General features: G+C 31.7%; 1 protein-coding gene across 5 annotated transcripts in view; it reads left to right on the plus strand.

Annotated features, from left to right (window-relative positions):
• The window catches only part of LOC142333248 (E3 SUMO-protein ligase RanBP2-like), a 128,865-nt gene that overhangs the window by 65,562 nt on the left and 40,128 nt on the right, over nucleotides 1-23,175 (plus strand). For all 5 annotated transcript variants that reach the window (XR_012758568.1, XR_012758569.1, XM_075380242.1 and 2 more), the window contains exons 17-22: nucleotides 816-1,303; nucleotides 4,951-7,702; nucleotides 10,396-10,651; nucleotides 13,473-14,183; nucleotides 17,254-17,420; nucleotides 19,466-19,632. Coding sequence is in view for 3 of the 5 variants with exons in the window: in XM_075380242.1 (XP_075236357.1) it covers nucleotides 816-1,303; nucleotides 4,951-7,702; nucleotides 10,396-10,651; nucleotides 13,473-14,183; nucleotides 17,254-17,420; nucleotides 19,466-19,632 (4,541 nt within the window). In the remaining 2 variants the exon portion in view is untranslated. The remainder of the gene's footprint in view (nucleotides 1-815; nucleotides 1,304-4,950; nucleotides 7,703-10,395; nucleotides 10,652-13,472; nucleotides 14,184-17,253; nucleotides 17,421-19,465; nucleotides 19,633-23,175) is intronic.

The following is a 23,175-nucleotide window of genomic DNA, read 5'->3' on the forward strand; positions in this document are numbered from 1 at the left end:
AAAGTAAGTTGTACAGTTGTTACACCATACAGTTTCAAATTTAAATATTGAAGAATCTTACTGCAAGATGTATATTTTAAGCCACTTTTTGTGATAACTTACAGCTAAATTTTTTTCAGACCGACAGAAATTCTTTGAATATCAGCTTTGCCTATGGAGTTCTAACAGAAGTGAGGTTGTTTTGTGTTTGAAACCCATTCAGTTGTGCTCAATTTTTTTTTACCAAATTGTATATTCTGTTCTATTCTATGCTGGAATATTACTCGCATTTGAAATTTTTTGTGGATATTTGATGCCTCTCTTGAATAAATCCAGGACCCCTAAAAGGTTCCACTAGAGCAACTGTTCCGTAATCGAATAATGTAACTGCAAAAAAACTAATTGCACTGAAGTACGAGCAGTTTACAACTAACAAAGTAGATAAGAATAGTTATATACGCTACCAGTAGTAATAGCAGCATTAAAGGTAATGCTCAATTAACCGCACTTTAAGCTTGGTTTAGTTGTAAATTGCTCACTTGGTATTTTTCAATATTCCATTTACACATTTTCCCTGTGGGGATACAGAGTTAGTTTGGATTACACCAGGAGTAGTACTGATATGGATTGACTATCATTCCTATATCCTTAGCTCACTTGTAAAATTATAAGAACCAAAATGTTCTACAACCTGCCTTCTATAGGTTTATTTATCAAGTTCTGTAGGTTTTTCATTTAGTCATATGTGTTTCTTTAAAGCCTTGCAGTAAAAATTTAGTTAAAATGAAAATCAAATCAAAATGTTTCTCTGATCATAAAAATTACTATTATTTCAGCATCATCATTCCCATCAACAGAAAGTTGGGTTAAGTACCAGTGATGTTGAAAAAATGTTAGTGAAACAAGAAGGCTTGATATTAAACAAAATAGAAACATTATTAGAGAATCACTGTCGTAAAATTATTGAAGAAGTTAATATTAAAATGTCTACACAACTAGAAGCTATTGATGAATTACGTCGTGATGTGACAAAGTTACGCACCGATGATTTATATATGTTGGGTGATGAAGAAGACTATACTGAAGATATGTTGGGATTCCCATCAGCAGCCACTTACCAACCTCCCCCGCCAAATCAGACCGCTCCAGTTCCACACACTGCTGTGCCACCTGCATTTTATCCGGCTCCTGCACCTGTTGCCCGTGGAGCTCAGGGTACATCAACTGTTACTTATGGCGCACCTCAACCACAGCCTGCACAGTTCTACCCGCCTCAATTTCAGCCTTCACCACAACCACCAGCACTTCAACCACATCAACTGGGGTAAGAATTTTATGGATATCCTTGTTTATATATGTAATAGGTTTTCATTACTTTTTATGTATCTGTGTTTTATCGTTAGATAAGGGCAGAAACGTAAAAAACTTATAAATTACACATAATGTTCAGCAGGAAAATTTGATTGTGTAACTAACTATATATAATCTTTGTATTGAAACTTCTATGAATAACGGAAATTAGATTTTAACATAACAAGAACAAAAATACTATACTTGAATGGTTTATAATATTTTGGGAGTTATTAACATGTGGATTAGTGATGCTATTTACTAAATAATCAGTGCTAGCAGTGATTACTTTGTAAATAAAATTCGTACACCACTGTGACAGTTTATCTTATAATATGATTATGTGAATGCTGCCTTGTAAAATTTTTCTTAAGTTTGTATCATTATTCTATAGTTGTCTTCTTGTTATCACAAATAAATCTTAAACATGTTATTCATTATTATAGTTAACATAGTACAGGTTGGTTACCAGTAATATATTTATTTAAACAAGTCTGTTAAATTTGTTGCTTTCAAGCAGTTTTCATATCGTCAAAAATTCAGTAGTCTAGAAATATATGGATTGTATGCAAGAACTTATTTTCAAATTATTATTGAATATCATTAATTAAGGATGCAAACATCTTGAATTATGAAGTTTTGTTTTCAGGAACATGTTTCACAACATATTGTAAACTAGTTGCTCAATGTTGATCTGACAAATTATGTATTGTGGTATTACAAATATTGTGCTTAATTTGCATGATGTCGTACATCCTTTAAAATCTAAAATGAGACTTTTTTCACTTACAAGGACAGTCTTTCAGTTTACAGTGGAAATTGTTACCCTTTTACAGTGTGCTTGATAGAAGGGTATCTCTCCTTTAAATCCAAAATGGTGATTTCCAACTGAATCACATTTCCGAGTAAACTCCATATTGAGCGTTCAAATAGCGTATTGTGAACAGGTTGCAGCAGAACAGACTTAAGCGGTTTGGAGGGATCAATACTCGAACACTAGTGGGGCTAAGCAGGTGCACATGGTCTCTCAATTCCATCAGTGACCCCATTTCAGTAGCCAACATTGTGTGGATCTGAGCACATCATGGCTTTGCCACCCACGCGCACATATTTTAAAAACAACTGATTTCTGATGGCGATGCAAAGAGTTTTTCAGCGATGGTTCAACATTCTGTGCAATAATGCCATTCCTAATATGAACAGAACACAATTCAGTCCTGGGTTAGGCAGTTGGAGGTAACTTGTAGCATACTAAAAAGAGGTACCCATGGCTGATGCAGTCCTTCAGAACACCAGAAAATGTGCAGCTGATGAAAGCGGAAATCTAGCAGTTGCCAAGACGTTCTGCTCTGAGGCATACTGTTGCCATGGGGATGTCACTCTATACTTTGAAGAGGATTCTGCATTTCGATTTAGATTTTCAACCCTTCAAAATCCCTTACGTTAAAATTTTTTTTTACCTTCAGGTCCACTGTTAGGTATTGCTTCAGAGGATGAGATGAATGATTGTAGATGTGTGAGAAATGCCATGCCTGACCAGGATTCAAACCTGGGACCTCCAGATGAAAGGCCAAGATGGTACCACTCTTGCCACAGAGGCCGGCAGTGTCAAGAATTGAGCCCAGCAGACCACACCAACCCCCAAAATTTGTGTGAACAAATGCTTGCACAGATCATTCCCAGGGTAGCTTTCTTCAGTAGTGATGAGGCACATTTTCACCTCAGTGGGGCGGATGCAAATAAGCAAAATTTCTGCCAATATGATGAAAATAACCCTTAAATTATTTACGAAAGCTGCTACTTTCCTCTAACTAACGGTGTGGTGTGCATCACAATATGGCATGATAGGCCGATACTTCTTTAAGTATATAAGTGTTCATAAAAATTTATAAGTTATTGTTAAGTTCAGTTGAATAATAATAAACAAACATGAAATTCATGTAGGTTTTTTGTTATATTCTTATAAATATTTTTATTATAAGTACTGTATTATAAAAAAATATCTGCGTTAGTACAAGTTTAGATGAAGAGTTCCAGACCTCACACAGAGATTGCATTAAAACACTTAATTACTTGATTGTATCACATGTCTTCATTCTTCATTAGTTTACCATAAAAGTTTAAAGTCGCTGCATCACTTGTTATAGTATTTACAGTTTGTCAAAGTTAAGAGGAGTATTAGGGCATTTTTTTGGAAAATGGAAAAATCTGAAAATTTGTAGTGATAAAATACTTTTTTCTGATAGGCATTGGGTCGCAGAGTTTAAAATTGGTTGAACACGCACTAGCAGTGAACATACTTTTGAAGTGATTTTGCCAGAGATGATAGAAATAGTGCGTAAAATTGTTTTAGCAGATTGATGAGTGACAAGTGAATAAGTCAGCTGAGTCTGTAGGCATGTCAGCAGACCGCATGCACGATATTTTGTATGAATATTTGGACATGAACAAGCTGTGCACTAGATTGGTGCTGCGTTTGCTCACGACAGACTAAAAACAGTGCAGAAAAAACATTTCTAGCAACTGTTTAGCTCTTTTGGCACAGTCCAAAGGAATTTTTATGTCGATTTATGAGGTTGATGAGGCTTGAGTTTATCATAAACTCCTGAGACAAAACAGCAATCAAAACAATAGGTTGAAAAGGTCAATGTGCTCCAAAAAAAGTGAAAATTACTTTTTTCATGAAAAAATTATGGCTACTGTTTTTAGGCATGTGGAATAATTTACATTGATTATTGTGAGTGTCAAACAATAAATGGCAAATATTCTGAGACCCTACTGCAGCATCTCGGTGATGAAGTAAACGAAAAATGACCTCATTTGGCAAAAAGACAGTATTTTTCCATCAAGACAGTGCCTCAGCCCACATCATTGCAATGCCAAAATTCAACAAATTACGGTTCAAATTGCTCCATCAAATAAAAATTAATTATTTTAGAAAATAATTTTATCAGTTGTTTGTAATGCATACCTCCCCCCTCTCATCCACTGCCATCTCTCTGTATGTGCCTGTGCGTGTTTGCTCACACACCTGCATGTAATTGTTTATTAGGGAAATTTACAAACATTTTTATTTAAAATAATCCTTAGTGTTCTGCTTCAATATCAATTAGGTAAGAAAATCCACAGCGTATCTTAAAACAGCTATCCAGTTTTAATAATAATGTTTACATTATTCTTATTTCATTGTTGTAAACTAAGATAGTGTTACATACTGTTATATGGAGCAATTCATCTTGCTTGCTGTCTTTCCCAATTGATGTGTAAACTGGTAATTATGCTTTTCAATATCAGTAGCTGTAAAAAATTGTTTCCTGCAATTTAATCTACACCTAATGTTGTTTTGTCTAACATTTTTTGGTGCATCCCAAATATTATTAAAAATCACTTAGATTTTACATGGAAGTTAACTGTAATTATTCATGCTTATTTTGAATAACTGTGAATTAACAATTTCAGCAATGTCAAACACACAGTTATCACCTGTTGTCTGAGTATTGTGGATTTCATTTTATTAAAAATATTGAAAAATTCTTAGTTTATTGTCAGTATCTAAATTTATATTATGATAAATGTATTCAATTTCTCTTATGCTATCTAATTGTATGGTTTTTTTTACAGATTTTATAGTCAGGGTGCTTTGCCCTTCAGTGAAGGTCAACAGTTACCAGACTTCTTACGCCCAGGCCAAGGACTAGTATCAAAACCACCACCTGTTACAATACCTCCTCCGGTAAACGTTGTTATTACCACATCAGATACTCTTCCGACTGGTCCACCCCCTGTCCAACCGACATTAAGTGTTACGATTCCACCAAAACATCGTATGGGTTCTATACAGCCTCAACCTCATCTCCAGCCTCAGCCTCAATATCATCATGTTCAGCCAGTGCCACAACCACCAGTGGTTAATGTTCCTCATGAATTTCAAATAAGTATGCCACCAGCCGCTCATATACCTGATCTTCAAAAACAATCAGCCGTTATTGCAGCTCTTCAGGATGATTTGGAATCAGATGATGGTGCTGCTGAAGTGGAACATGATCCGTTTCCTGATTTCAAACCGAGCATACCTTTACCTGATGAAATTGTTGTCACTACTGGTGAGGAAGGTGAAAAAATATTATTTGAAAACCGTGCAAAATTATTCAGATTCGTCGATAAGGAATGGAAAGAACGAGGTGTTGGTATGTTAAAAATATTACAGAACAATTTGACCGGTAAAGTTCGTTTGTTAATGCGGCGTGAACAAGTGCATAAGATTTGCGCTAATCATTATTTAACACCCGATATGATCCTGACGCCGATGATAGATTCAGATCGTGCTTGGGTTTGGTTGGCGCAAGATTTTGCCGATGAAAAATTACAAATTGAAAAACTTTGTGCAAAATTTAAAACTAAAGATGAAGCGACTAAATTTAAAGAGGTTTTTGATTCTGCTAAAGTTATGTCTGTTTCTGCTGAACTGCATCACCGACCTCGATCATCCTCACATCTTAACCTGTCACCACAGTTGTTACCAAATCAACCTCTTCAGCCATTCCCATTGTTACCGCTTCAACCAGTTCAATTGCCACAATCTTCAGTAAAACAGCCTGTACAAACATCACATTCAATGCCCCAAAAACAGTTTCAGCTTCCTCAGTCTATACCAAAACAGCCAGTTCAGCAGCCAGGGCCCAAAATTGAAGTCTGTGGTTTTACATTCACTTCAGAACCGGTTTTTAAGCCACCTATTCAGGATATAAATAATGAAAATGATAAAAAAGAAACTAAGAATAATAATCAATCCGGTCCGAGTCCTTTTGCGTCATTTACTTTCGGTTTATCACCGTCATCTAATTCTGGACCGAAATCTGCCTTTTTAACTACTGGAACATCTCCTTTTACATTTACTTTCAATTCGACTCCAACTACTGTGACAGAATCAATTGTGACCGGTATATTTAAAGCTTCATCACCTTCTTCAAATTCATCTGTAAGTTTTACACCAGAGGGAATGTCACCGCGGAACAGTGGAAGTATTTTAAAACCTCCTGTATTAAATCCACCATTTGTTGCAGGAACAACATCCACAGTTACATCGATACCATCTGCTCCAGCTTTTGTCAAAGCTGCACCTACGATTTCTCCAGAAATAAAAAGTGTATTTCAACCTACGGTTTTTACATCGGCTACTACACCTTTATTAACTCATCAGCAATCAGAAATTAATGAATTATCAGCAAATCGGGATATCTTAAAAACGCCAATATTTACAACGCCAACAGGTCCAAATCTAATCCTTAATCAGATAGCAAGTAGTAGCAGTAATAATAATAATGAAAAAGCGGTAACTACATCTGCAGTGCCTGTTGCTGTAAGTATTACAACAGCAGTGAGTAGCACAACTCAACCGCAGTCAAAACATGTAATTTTTAAAGAGAATTTAGAAAGCAAACAGAAGTCCATGTCTTCTTCATCTCCAGTAAAATCAAACCAGCAGAATACCATCGGACCAAAATCTATATTAAAAGAAACACTCGCCGCAGAACCTTTAACAGTGTTATCTGTGACTAGTTCAAATGCTAATCAAAAGCAGTATACTAAACATGTATTATTTCAAGAAACATCTGAGGCTTTAAGTAAAGATGAAAACATTAAATCACCTCAGTCACCAGCAGATAGTAGCGATAAACAGAAAGATGATAAAATCACTTTACGTCGTCCCCATATTCCAATCGAGAAATTTATTACTTCTGGTAGTAATGTATCTAATGAAAAACCAAGTAAGACATCATCTGAAAGTGACAGTCCTTCTAGTAAGGTTCTATTTGATAAGCCATCACTAATTGATTTTTCAACTTTAGCTAAAAGCAGTGATAGTTATGCGTTTAAAACAAGTGATGATTTTAAAGGTTTTGAAGGTGCTGGGACTTCTGTTTTTAAATCTGTATCTCTTGTGAAGAAAACCGATCAGGATGGTAATAATGAAGATGATGGTAATGATAATGAAGAATTTGTACCAAATTTAGAATTTAAACCGGTCATACCGTTACCTGAATTAATTACTGTTGAAACCGGTGAAGAAGGACAAATTGTATTATATGAACAACACGCAAAATTACTTCGTTTTGATCATCCTGCAAAAGAATGGAAAGAACGTGGTGTCGGTAAGATGAAAATTTTGCACGATCCTAAAACCGGTAGTGTTCGTCTATTAATGCGTCGTGAACAAGTTTTCAAAGTATGTTGTAATCATAGACTTACTTCTGATCTTCAATTAAAACTCTCATTTAATTCAGATAGAGCATGGACTTGGTGTGCTGCTGATTATTCTGAAGGTGTTGTTACAAATGAATTTTTTGCTTTACGCTTCAAAACAACAGAACAGGTATCAGCTCTTATAAAATAGTATTTTTTTAGTAGTAGATTATAGTTGCCAGCTTTTGCTTTTAGGATCTCTCTCTCTCTCTCATGCGTGTGCGCGCATGTGTGTGTGTGTGTGTGTGTGTGTGTGTATACAGGATGTTTATAAAACCATTTAAAGAATTCAGGGGATGGTCCCCTACATCATAATAAAGAAAACTTTATATCAACATATGTCTGGAAGCACTTAATTTACCGGCTTTCTGCCATTCGCATTTTAACATAAAAACTATTTCTCAGTTTCCTAAAAACAAAATGTGGTTATCATATAGAGTTGAAATTGATATACCACTAGGGTAGAGGTTTATTTCAATGTAAGTAATGAACCTGATTTCTTACTAAATTTCAAAATGGCAGCCCTGTAAACTTTTTAATTGATGTCTTTGTAACCACTGTTTTTTTTTTGTTTTATTACAAAACATGTTAGTTATTTTATGGCAAAGTAAATGACACCTTATTTATTCAAATCCGTTCATAAATAACAAAGTTATGGAAAATATTCTTGAGGTGAGTCGCTCAAGATTAAAAAAACAGTTTTCATTTACTTTAAAATAAAAAGTGATTCAGTCACAACTGGAATAATTTTATTAATGTTATCATGTATGTTTTGTTCAGATAAAATGTAACTTATTTATATAAGATTAAGATTAATTGTGCTTTAAAGATAAATTTTTCATCCATCAAGGTTTTTCATAAGATTAAAGGTGTTATTACAAAATTTTTTAATATTGTTTTATATCAAAATTACACAAAGGAAATGCTATTTCTTTCCCAATCGTTACTTTCATCTTATGAAACTTTCATTGTTGGAAAAAATACTACAGTTGATCTATAGTTTCATGAGCTTTTTCACTTTTGCCTTTACTGTATCCACAGACTCGAAACAGGTCCCTTTTAATAAAACTTGATATTTGAATATAAAAAAAACATGTGATGCTTACTGAAGTGAGTGCAGCAAATGTCCCAAAATAAATCATTGAATGTCAAAATAATTGGCATTCTTCAGTGAAAAATTAATTGTTACTGGGTCACGTTCATTGTCTTAATAAGAATCCATGAGGTGATTTCTACATTTTACTCCATTTTTGTCACTTATTCGTAAATCCTACACTCCTGGTGATAGACTTGATTAATAGTTTGACTTTCAGGCACCCAGTCAACATGGAAGTCCTATGAATATTAAAAAATGCACATTGCCTGGAATGTGGGTTTGTTCATCTACTTTTTTTACCGTTGTGAACTGGGAATCATCCAACGTTTGGATTGTTACGTAGTTTTTGGATCATTACAAGTTTTTCATAAAAAAAACTTTATCACTTTCAATTTTTTTTTAAATTTTACAACAAGTTTGTTTTAGTTTCCTTGATTCGTGAATAAAGGGTCTTTGTATCATCATCTTTGTGCACACTTTTTTTCATGTTATAATTTTATGTAATGTCTGTCAGATTTTTTATTGTTTTCAAATTATTAATTGCTCACATGCTCTCACAACAACTTTTTTATGTTATCTTGTTTGATTCATGAGAATTATCAGAGCGTGAGATTGTCTCCCTATCATTTCCCCATGAAATAATTTTTAACTAATTCCAAAACTTCAACATAACAGACCTCATCATTTAAACTTAAATGTTGGTGGAAGGATCACTACTTCACTTTATACCTTTTCAGACATGCTTTTTTTTCAAGATGCATATTGCACAATAATGTTATAACGTAGGGATTTAAGCTATAAGTGATTGCTTTTAATGTCTAGTTTTACACTGAAAACATTTTTAATTAAATTGTGAACTAACAAATTCAAATTAATGTTTTTAAAAAATTAATGATATAATGGTTTCAAAGTCGCTCTTCTTGCTTTTAAGTGACAGTTGATGCTGCTGGTCTTGCATTGACCAGAGATCAGCTCAGCTTGGGGGAGAATAGCGCCACCCCAATAATTAAAAGTAGCTAAAAGATTGATAGGATATATTTTAACCTTCTCTAACTTAAATGAGTAATTTTAATACTTGGTGAATTATTTAGGTAAGTACAAGATCTGATCAAGAAGTTTTTAATTGCACGTGTTGTATCTTTTCAATTGAGTTGATTTTTTTCTATATATTGGTGGTACTGCTTGTGTTACATGTGTTTTCATGTGTTAAATTTTGTGTTACGCAGTAAAGCATTTAAAATGTTAAGGAAAGCCTTTGGAAACAATGGTATATTACTACCATGAGTTTCTTAGTAGTTCAGATGCTTTGAGAAAGACTGAGAGGAATCGAAGATGACATAAGGTTTGTGAGCCGTAGCACATCAAACATGTAAAGAATCACCATTAAAAAGGTTGCTGAAGCAATAGGAATTTCATATGCCTCATGCAAAGCGATTTTTACTAATGTTTTGAATATGAAAACAAGTGCAGCCAAATTTGTTCTAAAAATTCATGTACTATTGCTTACCAACATCGCTGACTACTCAGACTTGCTCAAATGCATCATAATTGATGAAACGTGGGTATATAGTTACAACATTGAGACAAAGACGCAAGAGGTTTCCAAGATTGTAAAAAGGTTTTGGCCAATTCTCTTTTGACACATGTTCGTCATATAAGACAGTTGACCTATTTTTATTTATTTATTTTTAAAGGTTAGTTGCTCTTATTTACTTTTTTTTTTTTAGGCAATTGAATTCAAAAATGCTGTAGAAAAAGCCAAAGAGCTATTGAAAAAAGACCCAGATCTGTCACTTATTTCAGATGTCTCAAATGAAGAACTCAGTGTAACCGGTTCAGCAGAATCCTCTGCACTCAGTAGTCATACAGATACAGATTTGTCAAATACATCTACAAATGATGACAATGAAAGAGAACAACTGAGTCACAGTTGGATTAATAGTTTACCTTTGTCACAGTTGAATACATTTAAACGTCCTGAAGGTAATCATTCATATTTATATCTGAAATATGTAGAGTTTATTTATTACTTGTTTAATCAACATCCATGTTGACCAATAGGGATCAGGATTTCACAAACAGCTCTTTTTTCCGGCCATCTCCTTTGCCATTTGTTTCCTCAAATGCAAACAATTAAAATTGCAAATTTCAGTAATTGTATTACAAATAGCAAATAGGTTTGATTAGAGTTCAATAGTGAATTCACCAAATTTTTTTTTCAATTTTCATTTTTTTTGGTTTTTCATATCATTTAGAAACCATTAAAAATCGGCTATTTTTCTTAAAAATATTTACCTCATCAAAATATATAAAAACCTATGAAAATGAACCCCGTAATTATGATACAACCTTTAAATTTTAGCCTGTTCCTGACCAATCTTTTATTAACCCTTCACGGACGGCACTGTTTTATGGCTGTGGGAGGAAGACATTTAAAAAAAAAATTTCATGCAAAAACTATTTAAAGTAACTTAAAACATGAATTCATGCATAAAAACAACATATCATAACTCATTCTAAATAAGTTTGTATTTGTAAATACAAATGCGATTAAAAATTTTGTGTTTGTGCAAGCAATATACTTTGGCAAAAAAAATAATTAGCTGGTATGTCATTGTGTACAATTACATTATGTGTTGTTAAATTTTCCTTATGCTCTCAGCAATATCTTAATCTTTAAAATGATGACACCTTAAACAGTTAATTACCTTGGAGAAACACTTGGGTATCCGTATCTAGATTAAGCAAACTTAAGAAAATCAAATGTTCAGTTAAAATTCTGGACCTGGTGCAAGGAGTGATTACATGATGTAATTTCTGGCTCCGCATATCCACAAATCTGATGATTTTTCACTCAGTATTTTTTTCTGGACATATTTTCTTGTTTTTGTTTTTCCTTGTTATTTTTCTGTGTAATGATTCTTATTCCTATGATAAATTTAAGAGGTGTGTGTGGGATCCTTTTACTCTGTATGTTTTGTTTAGTTTTATGTGCATTGCTGCCTGAAAAATAGGTTTTTGAACCTATATTTAAAATTTGTTTGTAAATTACATAAATTAGATATATTTTATACATATTAGTGATATTTTTGTTATTTATGTTTATTGGATGATTTTGACCTCCCTGATTGTTTACTGTTAAAAAATTGTTTAAAAATATATATGTAAAGAATTTCTTAATGTATTATTAAATTTTTTTATCAGTTCATAAAATGCTTATTCAATTGTATTATTTTGACATTACAATTACCTATCGGATTGTGTTCTGCCTATAAGAATTTGATCATGTTTCTGGCCATTTTGAAATGACCAGACAATATTGTCAGTATAAACTTGATGAATCTTAAATCTCATTTTAGCTGGAATAGTGTCACCAAACTTTTATAAAAATAATTGCTCAGCATCAGTTGGCTAATTTTGTCTCCATACAGATAAAGACAATACAACAGTAAAATTTAACTGTAATCATAAATAAAATTTGTTGGGCAGCGAATGATTACTGACAAGGCAAGAAAAAATGGCATGTCCTTAGCTATTTTTACTGCAGCAATAAGCTAAGTTCTTTTGAGCCAAGTAATGAGAGGTTGTATAGAATTAATCTTAATTCACAACAAAAGTTGTAATAATTTTTCAGGCTATTTTTTTCTGTTTAAAGTCACAAAAAACAAAGCCTTATTAACAAAGTTGCTGTAACTTAATGATGTCCGTAATTTGGATAAAAGAAATTACTGCCTGTAAACTATACAGAAAATTATAGAAAGGAGATAAAATAAGAAGTTGCTTAGTAAGGACTGCATGAACGTCGCATGAATTAAAAAATTATATATATCTTAAACTAAATTACTGGTTGCAGAAGATTAAGTTTCATACTTTATTTAACCTGTTGTCTTTTGAATTTATAGTCGCTTCCAATTAATTTGAAGAGAATCTGTAGAAATTGTGGCGAATTACATATAAAAATACCCCATTTTTCAATTGTTTTCCTCAGTGCATTTTCAATGTTGCATAACTTTCTGAAAGATTATATAAAACATAATTTTCCATCCTGGTGTATAAAATTATGAATTGTACATTTTTATTATTGATATTAAAACATGTTTAAGCGAATAAATAATTTATTATTTTTACTAAGAACTAAAAAAAATTTTTGTTTAAAGTGGATGTTATATTGAATCCACTACAATTCGTTTTATGTGTATGTATATATATATTTATTGTATTAAATTTTCTTAAAAAATAAACTTATCTCTCAACAAAGTTTCTGAGAATTGAAATTTTTAATATCAATTTTTTCAAAATTTTGTATTTTTCATCAAACAGTAGCTTTTTGTTTTACGACAAATACTATGCTTGAGAACTAGAAGGGTGACAATTAATAAATGGTGTTTAATAAATTATTGAGTTAATTCTATATTTACTATATAAAACTTTGTTGGGGCAGTAAAGAGGCCTAATCTTAGCTTTATCTAACACTACTTCAGCAGTTAGGCTTACTGTACAGTCACCAGACAGAAAACATACCCAGAGTTGGCCCACAGACACTAGAGGCAAAGAGTGCTGGGTCTTTAGGTCCTAACATCTGCAACAGAGTCATAATTTCACCCACATAAACAATGATTAATGAAAGGGGGATGTGAGAAAGGACTCTCCATCAGGATTACAGATAGTAGGCTTTTAAATTATAGGATCTTACAATCTTATCCAGAAACGATTTTTTAAACAAAAAAATTATACTTTTAGTTTAATTTATTTTAGTCTATATTATGACTTTGTACTGTAACCCGTTGACTTTTTCTTTTTTTAGGTTCTTGGGAGTGCAAGTTTTGTTTAGTTGTTAATGATTATGCCAGTAATGCTTGTGTATCTTGTAGCTCAAGTAAACCAGTTATCATTAAAGAAATCACTACATCTGTGACATCATCAGCAACAACAACAACTGATGCGAATAAAAAAACCACTCAGCCATCATTGAGTGAATTATTTAAACCTAAAGCCGGTTCGTGGGAATGTTCTTGTTGTTTAGTGCGCAATAATCCTGATGTTAAAAAATGCCCGGCATGTGGTACGATGAAGGAGGGTGAAGAAAGCAGTACATCGGAAACAGTCATTACTGGCACATCAGTATTCAGTCCCAGTTTTTTTTCTAGTGACAGTGGCACTACTGACTTTTCTAAAGGTGGTTTTTCATTCGGTATACCGAAACAAAATACCGAAGGTTTATCTAAATCGACGTACTCGTTCGGTAATCAAACAGCCAGTACGATTTCTGCATCGGAATCAAATGACATTCCTTCTACTGGTTTTAAATTTTCATTTGGTATTCCAACCACCAGCACAAATACAGTTGTTTCTTCTCAGACTACGACTATAGCTAGTAAACCTGAAGATATTAGTACAACATTTACAAAACCGATATTTGGTAACAGCAGTAATATCACACCTTCTAAACCTACAGCTACTTTTACATTTGGCGGACAAAATACTTCCACACCTGGTAAAACGTTTGTGTTTAAAGGTAAGTTGTATATTTTTTCCTTTAAATATGATAGTATTCCAAATCTTAATAGATATTCTCTGAAAACTTGCTTAGAATTGATCTGGTACAAAGTGTTTAAAAAAAGACCATTTTTGTTATTTAAAAAAGTTTTTAATATTTTATATAGGCTTATCCCGTCAAATAATCCCTGTTGCTTGTAATCCTGCGTTCCAACATTTCTTCAAAGTTACCTTCAGGCTGAGAAACAAGAAAAAGTCTTGTGGGGGGGCCAAGTGTGGAGAGTAGGGTGGAAGAGACAATGTCAGAAGACAAAGTCATCTTGTGTTTTGTCAAATAATCATGGATAAGAAGTAATGTGAACCATGGTATTTTTTATGATGCAACATTAAAAGTTTGGTTTTCCCACAACTTAGGCCTCGTTCCGTGTAACTCTATCTTCAAACTTTGATATAGAACTCCTTGTTTACTGTCTGATAATGTGGAATAAAATGAATTGATCAAACTTTTCCAGTCAAAAATCTGCAACATTATCTTGATATTTGACTGGCTCATGCAGGATACTTTTTTTTAGGGTAAAGATCCGTGATGGTTAGACCTGTGATGATTATGGTCTTGGTTTCCACATCTTGTTCTTAAATCCAAGTTTTTTCTCCTGTTATAATGTTTTTCAAAAAAAAATTATTTGCATTGGCGCAGTCAAGAAAGTGTTGACTAACGTTAACACAATTGTCTTTCTGTGATCTGTCAACGAATGCAGCACAAATTTTATGGAGATGCAAGTTAGATTTTTCATTAAAATTAAGTGCTATGATCCTGTGCTGATGCCCACTTAGAAATCTGTTGAGACAGTTAAGAAGCAATCTTCATTAACCATAAACAAACTGTATCGATGCTATCATTGTTGATTGATTTGAAAGATTGTGTTGGGTGTGAGATCTTTATCGATTAGCATTCCTGCTCCCTTTAAAATAATTGAACCCTTCACAGAAATGTGGTCTTCTGATGCACTCTTCCCAAATTGCTTACTGAAGTAAAATCTTTAATTTTAATTTTGTTAAAAATCCAGTAAGTTGTAAGTATGTTTGCATACTCCAACTGTTGTTATAACTGAAAAATTAATCATGTGTTGACTTGTCAAACAATATTGTGTTTCTAAAAGTTGCCACAAGTCACCACCACTAGGTGGAACACGCTCTGTGCATTGGTCAGTGCGAAATTAAAAAAGTTTGACTTTAACATCATAAATATTTGTCCAAGTTTAAATTTTATTACCATTTTACAAAATGTTTAACAAAAGGAAAATTACAATAAAATAAATCTGCTGCTTAGAGTAGTAATGGGAATAGTAATTAGCACATAATTAAATAAAGACCCCTGCATTGGGATTACAATATATCATTAAGACTTTTGAGAAGGTTGTATCAAGTAAGTTATAAGAAACCTTTAAAACCAAATTTTAAAAATAGAGATCATATATAATATGTCAATCACATGAATTTCTTGGATAATAATAAAAACAACATTGCAATACTGTTTATTATTTCAACACAAAATAGCAGTAATATCACTTTAACTTTATTTCATCAAAAATTTGTACATAACCCCTCATACACTCAAAAAATTTTCAAAGATTCATTGAATGAATAAGAATAAAATTTTACAGCAAGTTTTTATGTTTTCAGCTTTAAACTGTTATAAGACAGATATGTAAATAGTCTTGGAATAATTTTGTTAAAATATGTTTGTGAAATTTAATGCCTCAGTAATCAAAGACATTTTGTTATCTTGATGTTAAGTTATATCAAACATAGAACAAGAGTTCAGTAACCACATGTACATTGCTGTTCACTGTAAATATTCCTTGTTGCTATGAACTTAAGAATAAATCGTAGCATATAACACACAAAAGCAAATATATGTAGTCACTTATTAAATTATTCATTAAACTTATTCTAACATTTGGCATGAAGGTCCAATGTTGCTAGCTAGTACTCCATAGTTTTCCTTTGAACTACAAAAACTTCTTTTTCATTTGAGAATGTCATTTCATAAATTCCGGACTAATAAAATTATTAGCTGTTATGATGAATTAGCAAATCCTTTTGTCTACAATTGTATGATGTAGTATATTTCTGTCCCCATCAATTTTGATGAGGATCAGCAGGTTTGGAATGAACATAGTACTCAAAACTGCTAGTGGTTTTTTTTCAATGCATTCGTTTCTGCTTTCACTTAATTTTTTAATTCTAAATAGCTCTCTAATATTTTACATCCTCGGTTATTTTTGTTATTTATTAACAGGAAGTATTTGCTAACATTATATTCCAGAAACTGGCAATGAATGATTTGTTGTTACTTTCCACAGTAAAGAATGAGAATACTGCAATGTTTCACTGCCCTGTATTGCTAAATTCCAGAAGTATTTCTAACCTAACTTGAATAAAATGTTTTGTATGTATGTTCATAACTTATTCCTTACTAAACCAATTTCTGTGATCTGTGTACTTCTTTAGAAGTTTTTCTGGTGGTTCTACTGTAAATTTTTTCCAGGTAACCAAAATGAAAGAATATTTAAAATAATAAATTTAATTTAATTTTTTACAGATAATTTAAAATTATTTACATACAAATGTGAAGATATTTTCATTTTGTCATCATAGGTTAGTATCTGTAAATAGCACTATGATATATAAGCTAATTTAATTCTGGTATTCAAAATATTTTCAAATGAAAATTAGTTGAAAACTTTGGGTAAAAGCATGTTTTAGAGAATCATGACAATCTCAGTAGCATGTGTTAAGATTTTTATCAAGATAAAAATCTCTTCTCATCTAGCAGGGTGTTGACTTACACGTAACACCCTGTAGTAAGTGTATTTTTGATAGGAATTACAAAATTACACTCGCACTGCTAGTGTTACTTTGAAAATAAAGTTAAGTTAATGTGCTTTAAAAAATCTTATTATTGACATAATTTTTAATTATAATTACCATCTTAATAGAGGTAATGAAAGAAGGTAAACTGAAAACCTAACGGTTTTACAAGAATTTATTAAAATTGTATAATTTCCAATTGTAATTTTCTATAGGTCCAGATATAGAAAGTGAAGAAAATTCTGAAAATAAATTTGAGTTTAACTTCAGTGTTATTCGTAGCCCTAAACCGAGGTCTCCGGGGCACCCTGATACTGATGGCGACAGTGATGGTGAAGCAGCTAACGATGTTGATGAGGAAAGCGATAGTATTTTCTTTCAGGTATTTTTGATAATGAATGAAAACAGAATAAAAATTTTTTGACGTCAAGTCCATTTTTGATGACTTATTTACTTAATTTAGTCTGTGCTTCATAATTTTACTACCCAAATAAAATAATTTTATTTCTTATTTTGTTTTATAGTTCACATATATAAATAGTATACTAAACTCTTATAATTATAAGGGTATCTAATGAAGGCACCCATATATATAAAAAAGAAATTTTAGTACATGTTCTACTAGTAAAAATAAAGAAAAAAGTTTATGTAAACATGAGTCTGGAAGTAATTTGTTCTCAAGTCATAGCTTTCAAAAGATTTCACCCTGTTTTCTGTCCAAGAATATAATAAAGTAATACTGAAATTCCAGGAACTTAAATTAAGGAGTGAAAAATTGAATAAAACAGTTCCCAGAACTATTTTTTTTTTTGTAATTTTTAAGAAAATTATTGTAAAACAAAAAAATGTATGTTCCAAAACACAATTTTTTAGGTTTGATGTACAGTAACTTTGTTAAATTGCCAGTAAATAGATAAAATTATGAAACATTTGTAACAATTTTTGAACATTCAAAGATGTTGAACAATAATTGTGTAATAGTCAGTTTGTGAATTGCTTTTATTTACTTTTAATAATTGATTTTTTTTTCTAAATATTTTCCAATATTGAAATGGCTGTCATTTCAGTTGAAAATCTTTGTAATTAGTACAATATTTTTTTGCAGTGTTGTAGTCTGTTTTATTTTTAATAAAACTCAAATTTCTTTAACACTTCATGTTCAATTGATATTATATGTATAGGTTTTCTCAGAATTAAATTCTCTACAAATTTTATTTATTCCCAATTTAACAAAATTATTGTATCCTGTTCCATTCAATTTTTCAGGGCAAAAACTGTATCAAATCAAATTTACTACTTAAGTTCCAAAAATTTCAATTTGGCTTCATTCCAGGATTAGAGCAGAAATAAGAGTGAACTTTTATGTTTATTTTATTACTTAATAGTTAAAGATTTTTTAGTTACTTTGAATTTTTGTGGATGTCATAATGAATAATTCCCATTTAATATTGTCCATAAATGTGTACAGTTTAATATTCTACATTTCAACTTCTTATTTACTATTAGCAAAAAAAAAAAGAGAAATATTCATGTGTATCGTAATATATTTTCTGTATTTGCAGTAAAATACTATATTTTTTCTTTGCAAATACGGTAATGTATTTCATTATTACTAGTATTAATTACAGAAATATACGCAGCAGTGTGTACACTAGGCACTTAGCAAAATGAAATCGTTTACAATAAGCACATTAAAACTAGTAAATTACCTGTATAATAGTTTGTCCCATTCTCCTTGATAGTGTGGATAATAGGGCAATGTATCATAGATTATTGTTAGAGAACCCAATTGTTAATATTTATATGTTAAAATTAACATAATTTTTAATTCATAAACTTTTAAAATTTTGAAAATGTTTTGGTTTTTAAATATATTTTTCAGTTCATTTTTAATTTACTCATAAATTTGTTTTATAAGTTAATTCTGTTTTAGCAATTGTGTCCACTTTACTAAAGAACTGGAAGGTCGTATCTTACTGTAAATGAAATAAGTTTAAATGAAGTGCAGCAAAAAATGTGTATGTAATTTAATAGGCATACAAGGAAGCCATGCAGTGTCCACATCAGATTTTTTTCATAGTTGCCAATCACTGCAATATGTTTTTCATTCATTCTAGCTTATTCAGTCTTGGGAAAAATTTCTGACTGACAAACCAGCCAATTACTTTCTTTCATTTCCTCATCATTTTCAACCTCTTGAGTTACAAGCTAATGTTTGAAATAGAGAAAAAGTTAATCCGCACTTAGAATCAATGTTGAAAAACTTTTTCAAATAATTTTACTCCTACTTTCCTGTTGGTGTTATTCAGAGTTGTAACATTTCAATTTTATAACTTTTCTTAAATAAGCTTTAATTTTTATAAAATTGTTTGACTTTCTATCAAGATTAATGCCAGTCTTTATAGCAATTTTTTTCCATTTTTTCAGCCGGTGGTTCCATTGCCTGATAAAGTACCATTAATGACTGGTGAGGAAAATGAGAAAGTTCTTTATTCACATCGTGCAAAATTGTTTAGATTTTTTGATGGAGAATGGAAAGAGCGTGGTATCGGTGATGTTAAAGTGTTAAAACATCTGGAAAATAAGAAAATCAGGTAAGGAACTGTTTTGCTCTGTTATAACTTGTGTAGGTATGTATTATTATAACTAATTTATTTAAAAAAAAAAAAAATTAACTTGCAGAAATGGAACAAGTAGACGTCAATTTATTTATATATAATCTGCATCCCTGTCACAGCTTTACCTGTGCTACTACATGGTTTGGTTACTTCCATTTCCTGTCGCTGTCAATTTTTTTTTAGTGCAGTAACCAGAGGCAGGTGCATTCATTTGCACATATGGTAATGGTGACAGTAGCTATGTTGGTTGAGCTGCCACACCCTGCCATATAGTATACTATCATATCCCTAAAAAAAATTGAATTTAAAAAACCCAAAAATGGTTTTTAGATATTTTTCTGAAGAATATTTGCAAGTCCAAATCGACTGAATATCTCGTTAGTAAAATGGGGAAAATTTACATTCATTGTTCAAAAATTGTTTACCTTTCTTTACACCTTTCAAAGTTGACTTTGAAAAAATTTATAGATGTATTTAGATATTCACATGAAGATTGTACACCAAAAATTAAGTTAATATCTTCATTTGTTACCAGGAAATTAAAATAATAGTAAATTTCATTGTTACTCCATTTTAACCCTTTAAACGCTGATTTCAAAAAATCTTTTCTTAATGTGCACTTCCACCATAAAAAGAACATTTATGCAAATTTTCAAAAATTTATCCTCTGTAGTTTTTGCTGGGGGTTGATTATGAATCGCTCACAACATGTTATTTATATATATATATTATACAAGTAGAGAAGCTTTCAGAAGAAGAATGTAGAAGAAATGACAAAGAAATTATTTCTAGAAAGAATTTATAGAAAACTGTAGAAGGTGCAGACAGTTGAAATCATTACGCAAAAGGGTGGGTCGGGTACTGTAGAACAGGCTTTTAGGCCTGGAGTGTGTGAGAGCAATTCTAAGTGAGTGTGCTGTAACAAAAAAAAACAAAGAATCCTCATAAGAAGAAGAAGAAGAAGCTGTTTGGTGAGTTCTTTGTGAACAGGAGTCAGACATTCATTTATACAGTGTAAACTTGTTCTTTTTGTAGACATTAAAAGTGATTAATTATCGCACAAAGAACTGTTGATTTAGTAACTTATTGTGTTGTTATAATTTATATTTGGTATTTTAAGGTGTGTAGTAAACATATTTTGTACTCTTACTTAAGAGTAACGAATTGCATTTAAAGCGATTTTTACATGTGTTATTATCCCTCGATAACCTTGTTGAACCACAAACACACAACTTATATATTTATGCTAATAAAATTTAATATTACATGAAATTTAAACCACCAAATCACAATAAATATCTAAGTTAATACCATTTCTGCTGTCAATTGGAATGATATAAACAACAATTGCTTTAGTTTTTGTTCAGATATTACACTGTCTCATTTTAATTGATGTATGTTTCTGAATTTGGTTTATTTATGATTACAATGTTTTCTCAGTCATAAAATACATCTCTTCCAATCCATTTTCAATTCCAATAAATAAAAAGTTACAGTTAATAATAATAATAATAATAATAAATAAATTTACCAGTTATTAGTACGGAATGTTAAATAATGTAACAAACATAATTATTGACTATTCCATGAAATATTTTTTTCAGAATCTAAAAAATTGTATGTGTATCTAAAAAGTGAAGCAGTTTTTCTTTACTGGGTTTTTCAACTTATCTGTTTTTTATTTATCAATGTTCTTTTTATTAATATATACTTGCCATTAAAGTGAAATATTGCTATACTTATAAAATATATTTTATATGCAAAAAAACTTTACTGTGTTCTCAAAAAATTAAACATGTTGCTATAAAATTTGGTTTGATATAAAGTATCATCTTTTATGACCACAAAGGATCACTTTAGTCAGTCTATTATCCAAGTCTCTCTAATGGGATTGTTTGGGCCTTGCAGTCCTCCCACTATTTTTTCATATGTTTCGGTGTTTGTGCCATTTCTACTTTTGAAAATGTTGTGAGTTTTTTGTTGTGATTGTTCTTGATTTTTTGTTTAATTTCATCTTATCTGCGGTGTAAGGCCAGTTAACTTCAGATTCTTTCTTATTTCTTTGAACCATCTGCATCCTGTCTTGGTACTACCAAGTTGAGATTATACTGTACTTGCAGTTTCAGAAGTCTTAAATCTTGCATCCTCATGATATATCCAGAGAATCCTAGTCTCTTACGCATGGTATCAGTAATGGATTCTAATACTTTGTACTATGTTTTTGGGCATGATCCACCACTGCCCATCTTTCTGGTACTTTCTATTGATGCAGGTTCTTCCAATTCTTTCGATTTTCTGGAGTCTGTCTGTCTGGTTGATCTTTCAGGTAGAAGAGCATTTCTGCTGCATAAGTGGCTTCTGGTTTTATAACTGTGTTGCAGTGTCTTTATTTTTGCACTTATTGATAGGCCTTTTTTATTGTAAGTGTACTTTGTTAATTTTTGTGCTTTTTAGCTACCTTGTTTCTTATTTGGATGGAGAATTTTTCATTTATGTTATTATTTCTCCGAGGTATTTGAATTCAGTTACTATTTTGATTTTATTAAAATTTATGTTTACTTTTTTTAATCTTGTTGGTTTTTGGAACATAAGTTCTGTCTTTTTGAATGATATTTTAAGGTCAATTTCATTGCAATGTTCTGAAGTTCAAATATCAGTGATTTAGCTTTATCGATTTTGTTTGCTAGCAGTGCCAAGTTGTCAACGAAACCAAAACAGTTTGTTTTGATTTTTCAGCCTATTTTTACATTTAGCAGCATTTTTTGAGTCATTCCTTCATTGCCAATTCTAGAGTGCAGTTAAATAGTGGTGAGAGCCCATCGCCTTGGTGCAGTCTGTTTTCATCTCAAATGGTTCTAAGAGTTTTCCTTTCATTTTCACTCTTCACTTAGTGTATTTGAGTATCAGTTTTATCCTGTTTATAAATTTGGGATATAGTCTGAGGTGTCCTATCATTTTTAATAGGGATTCCCTGTGGATGCTGTCATAAGCTTTCTTGAAATCTACAAATGTTATCACTGTGTCTCTTCTCCTTTTTCTGTTGTGATCCATTATTAGCCGAGACTCATGATCTGGTCTAGACAGCTCTTACAGGGTCTGAAACTTCCCTGTTATTCTCCTAGTTCTTTCTCTATTTGTAAACCAATCCTGTTGAGGATGATTCTTGAAAGAATTTTGTATAAATTGTCTAGGAGTGAGATACCCCTGTAATTGTTAGGGTCTGTTTTTTTTTTTTGTTTTTTGTTTAGCAGATGGATGAGGGCTGTCGTCCAGTGATCTGGTAGTTCTTTTTTCCAGTTGTTGATGGGCAGTTTTTGCTGATCTTCCTGCATGACCAGATCTCTACAAAAGACTGATTTCTCACTGCTTTTTAATTCTTCATCTCACCCAGTGCTTGGTAGACTTCATTTATTGTGGGAGGGTTGATATTTTATTGGGGTGTTGTAGTTGGAAGTTTAGGGGTTCTGTTGGTTTTTCGCAATTTAGGAGTTTGTTGAAATATATTTAGTTAGGATTTCT

Source organism: Lycorma delicatula, chromosome 12 (genome assembly GCF_047948215.1).
Source record: "Lycorma delicatula isolate Av1 chromosome 12, ASM4794821v1, whole genome shotgun sequence".
NCBI classification, from domain to species: Eukaryota; Metazoa; Arthropoda; class Insecta; order Hemiptera; family Fulgoridae; genus Lycorma; species Lycorma delicatula.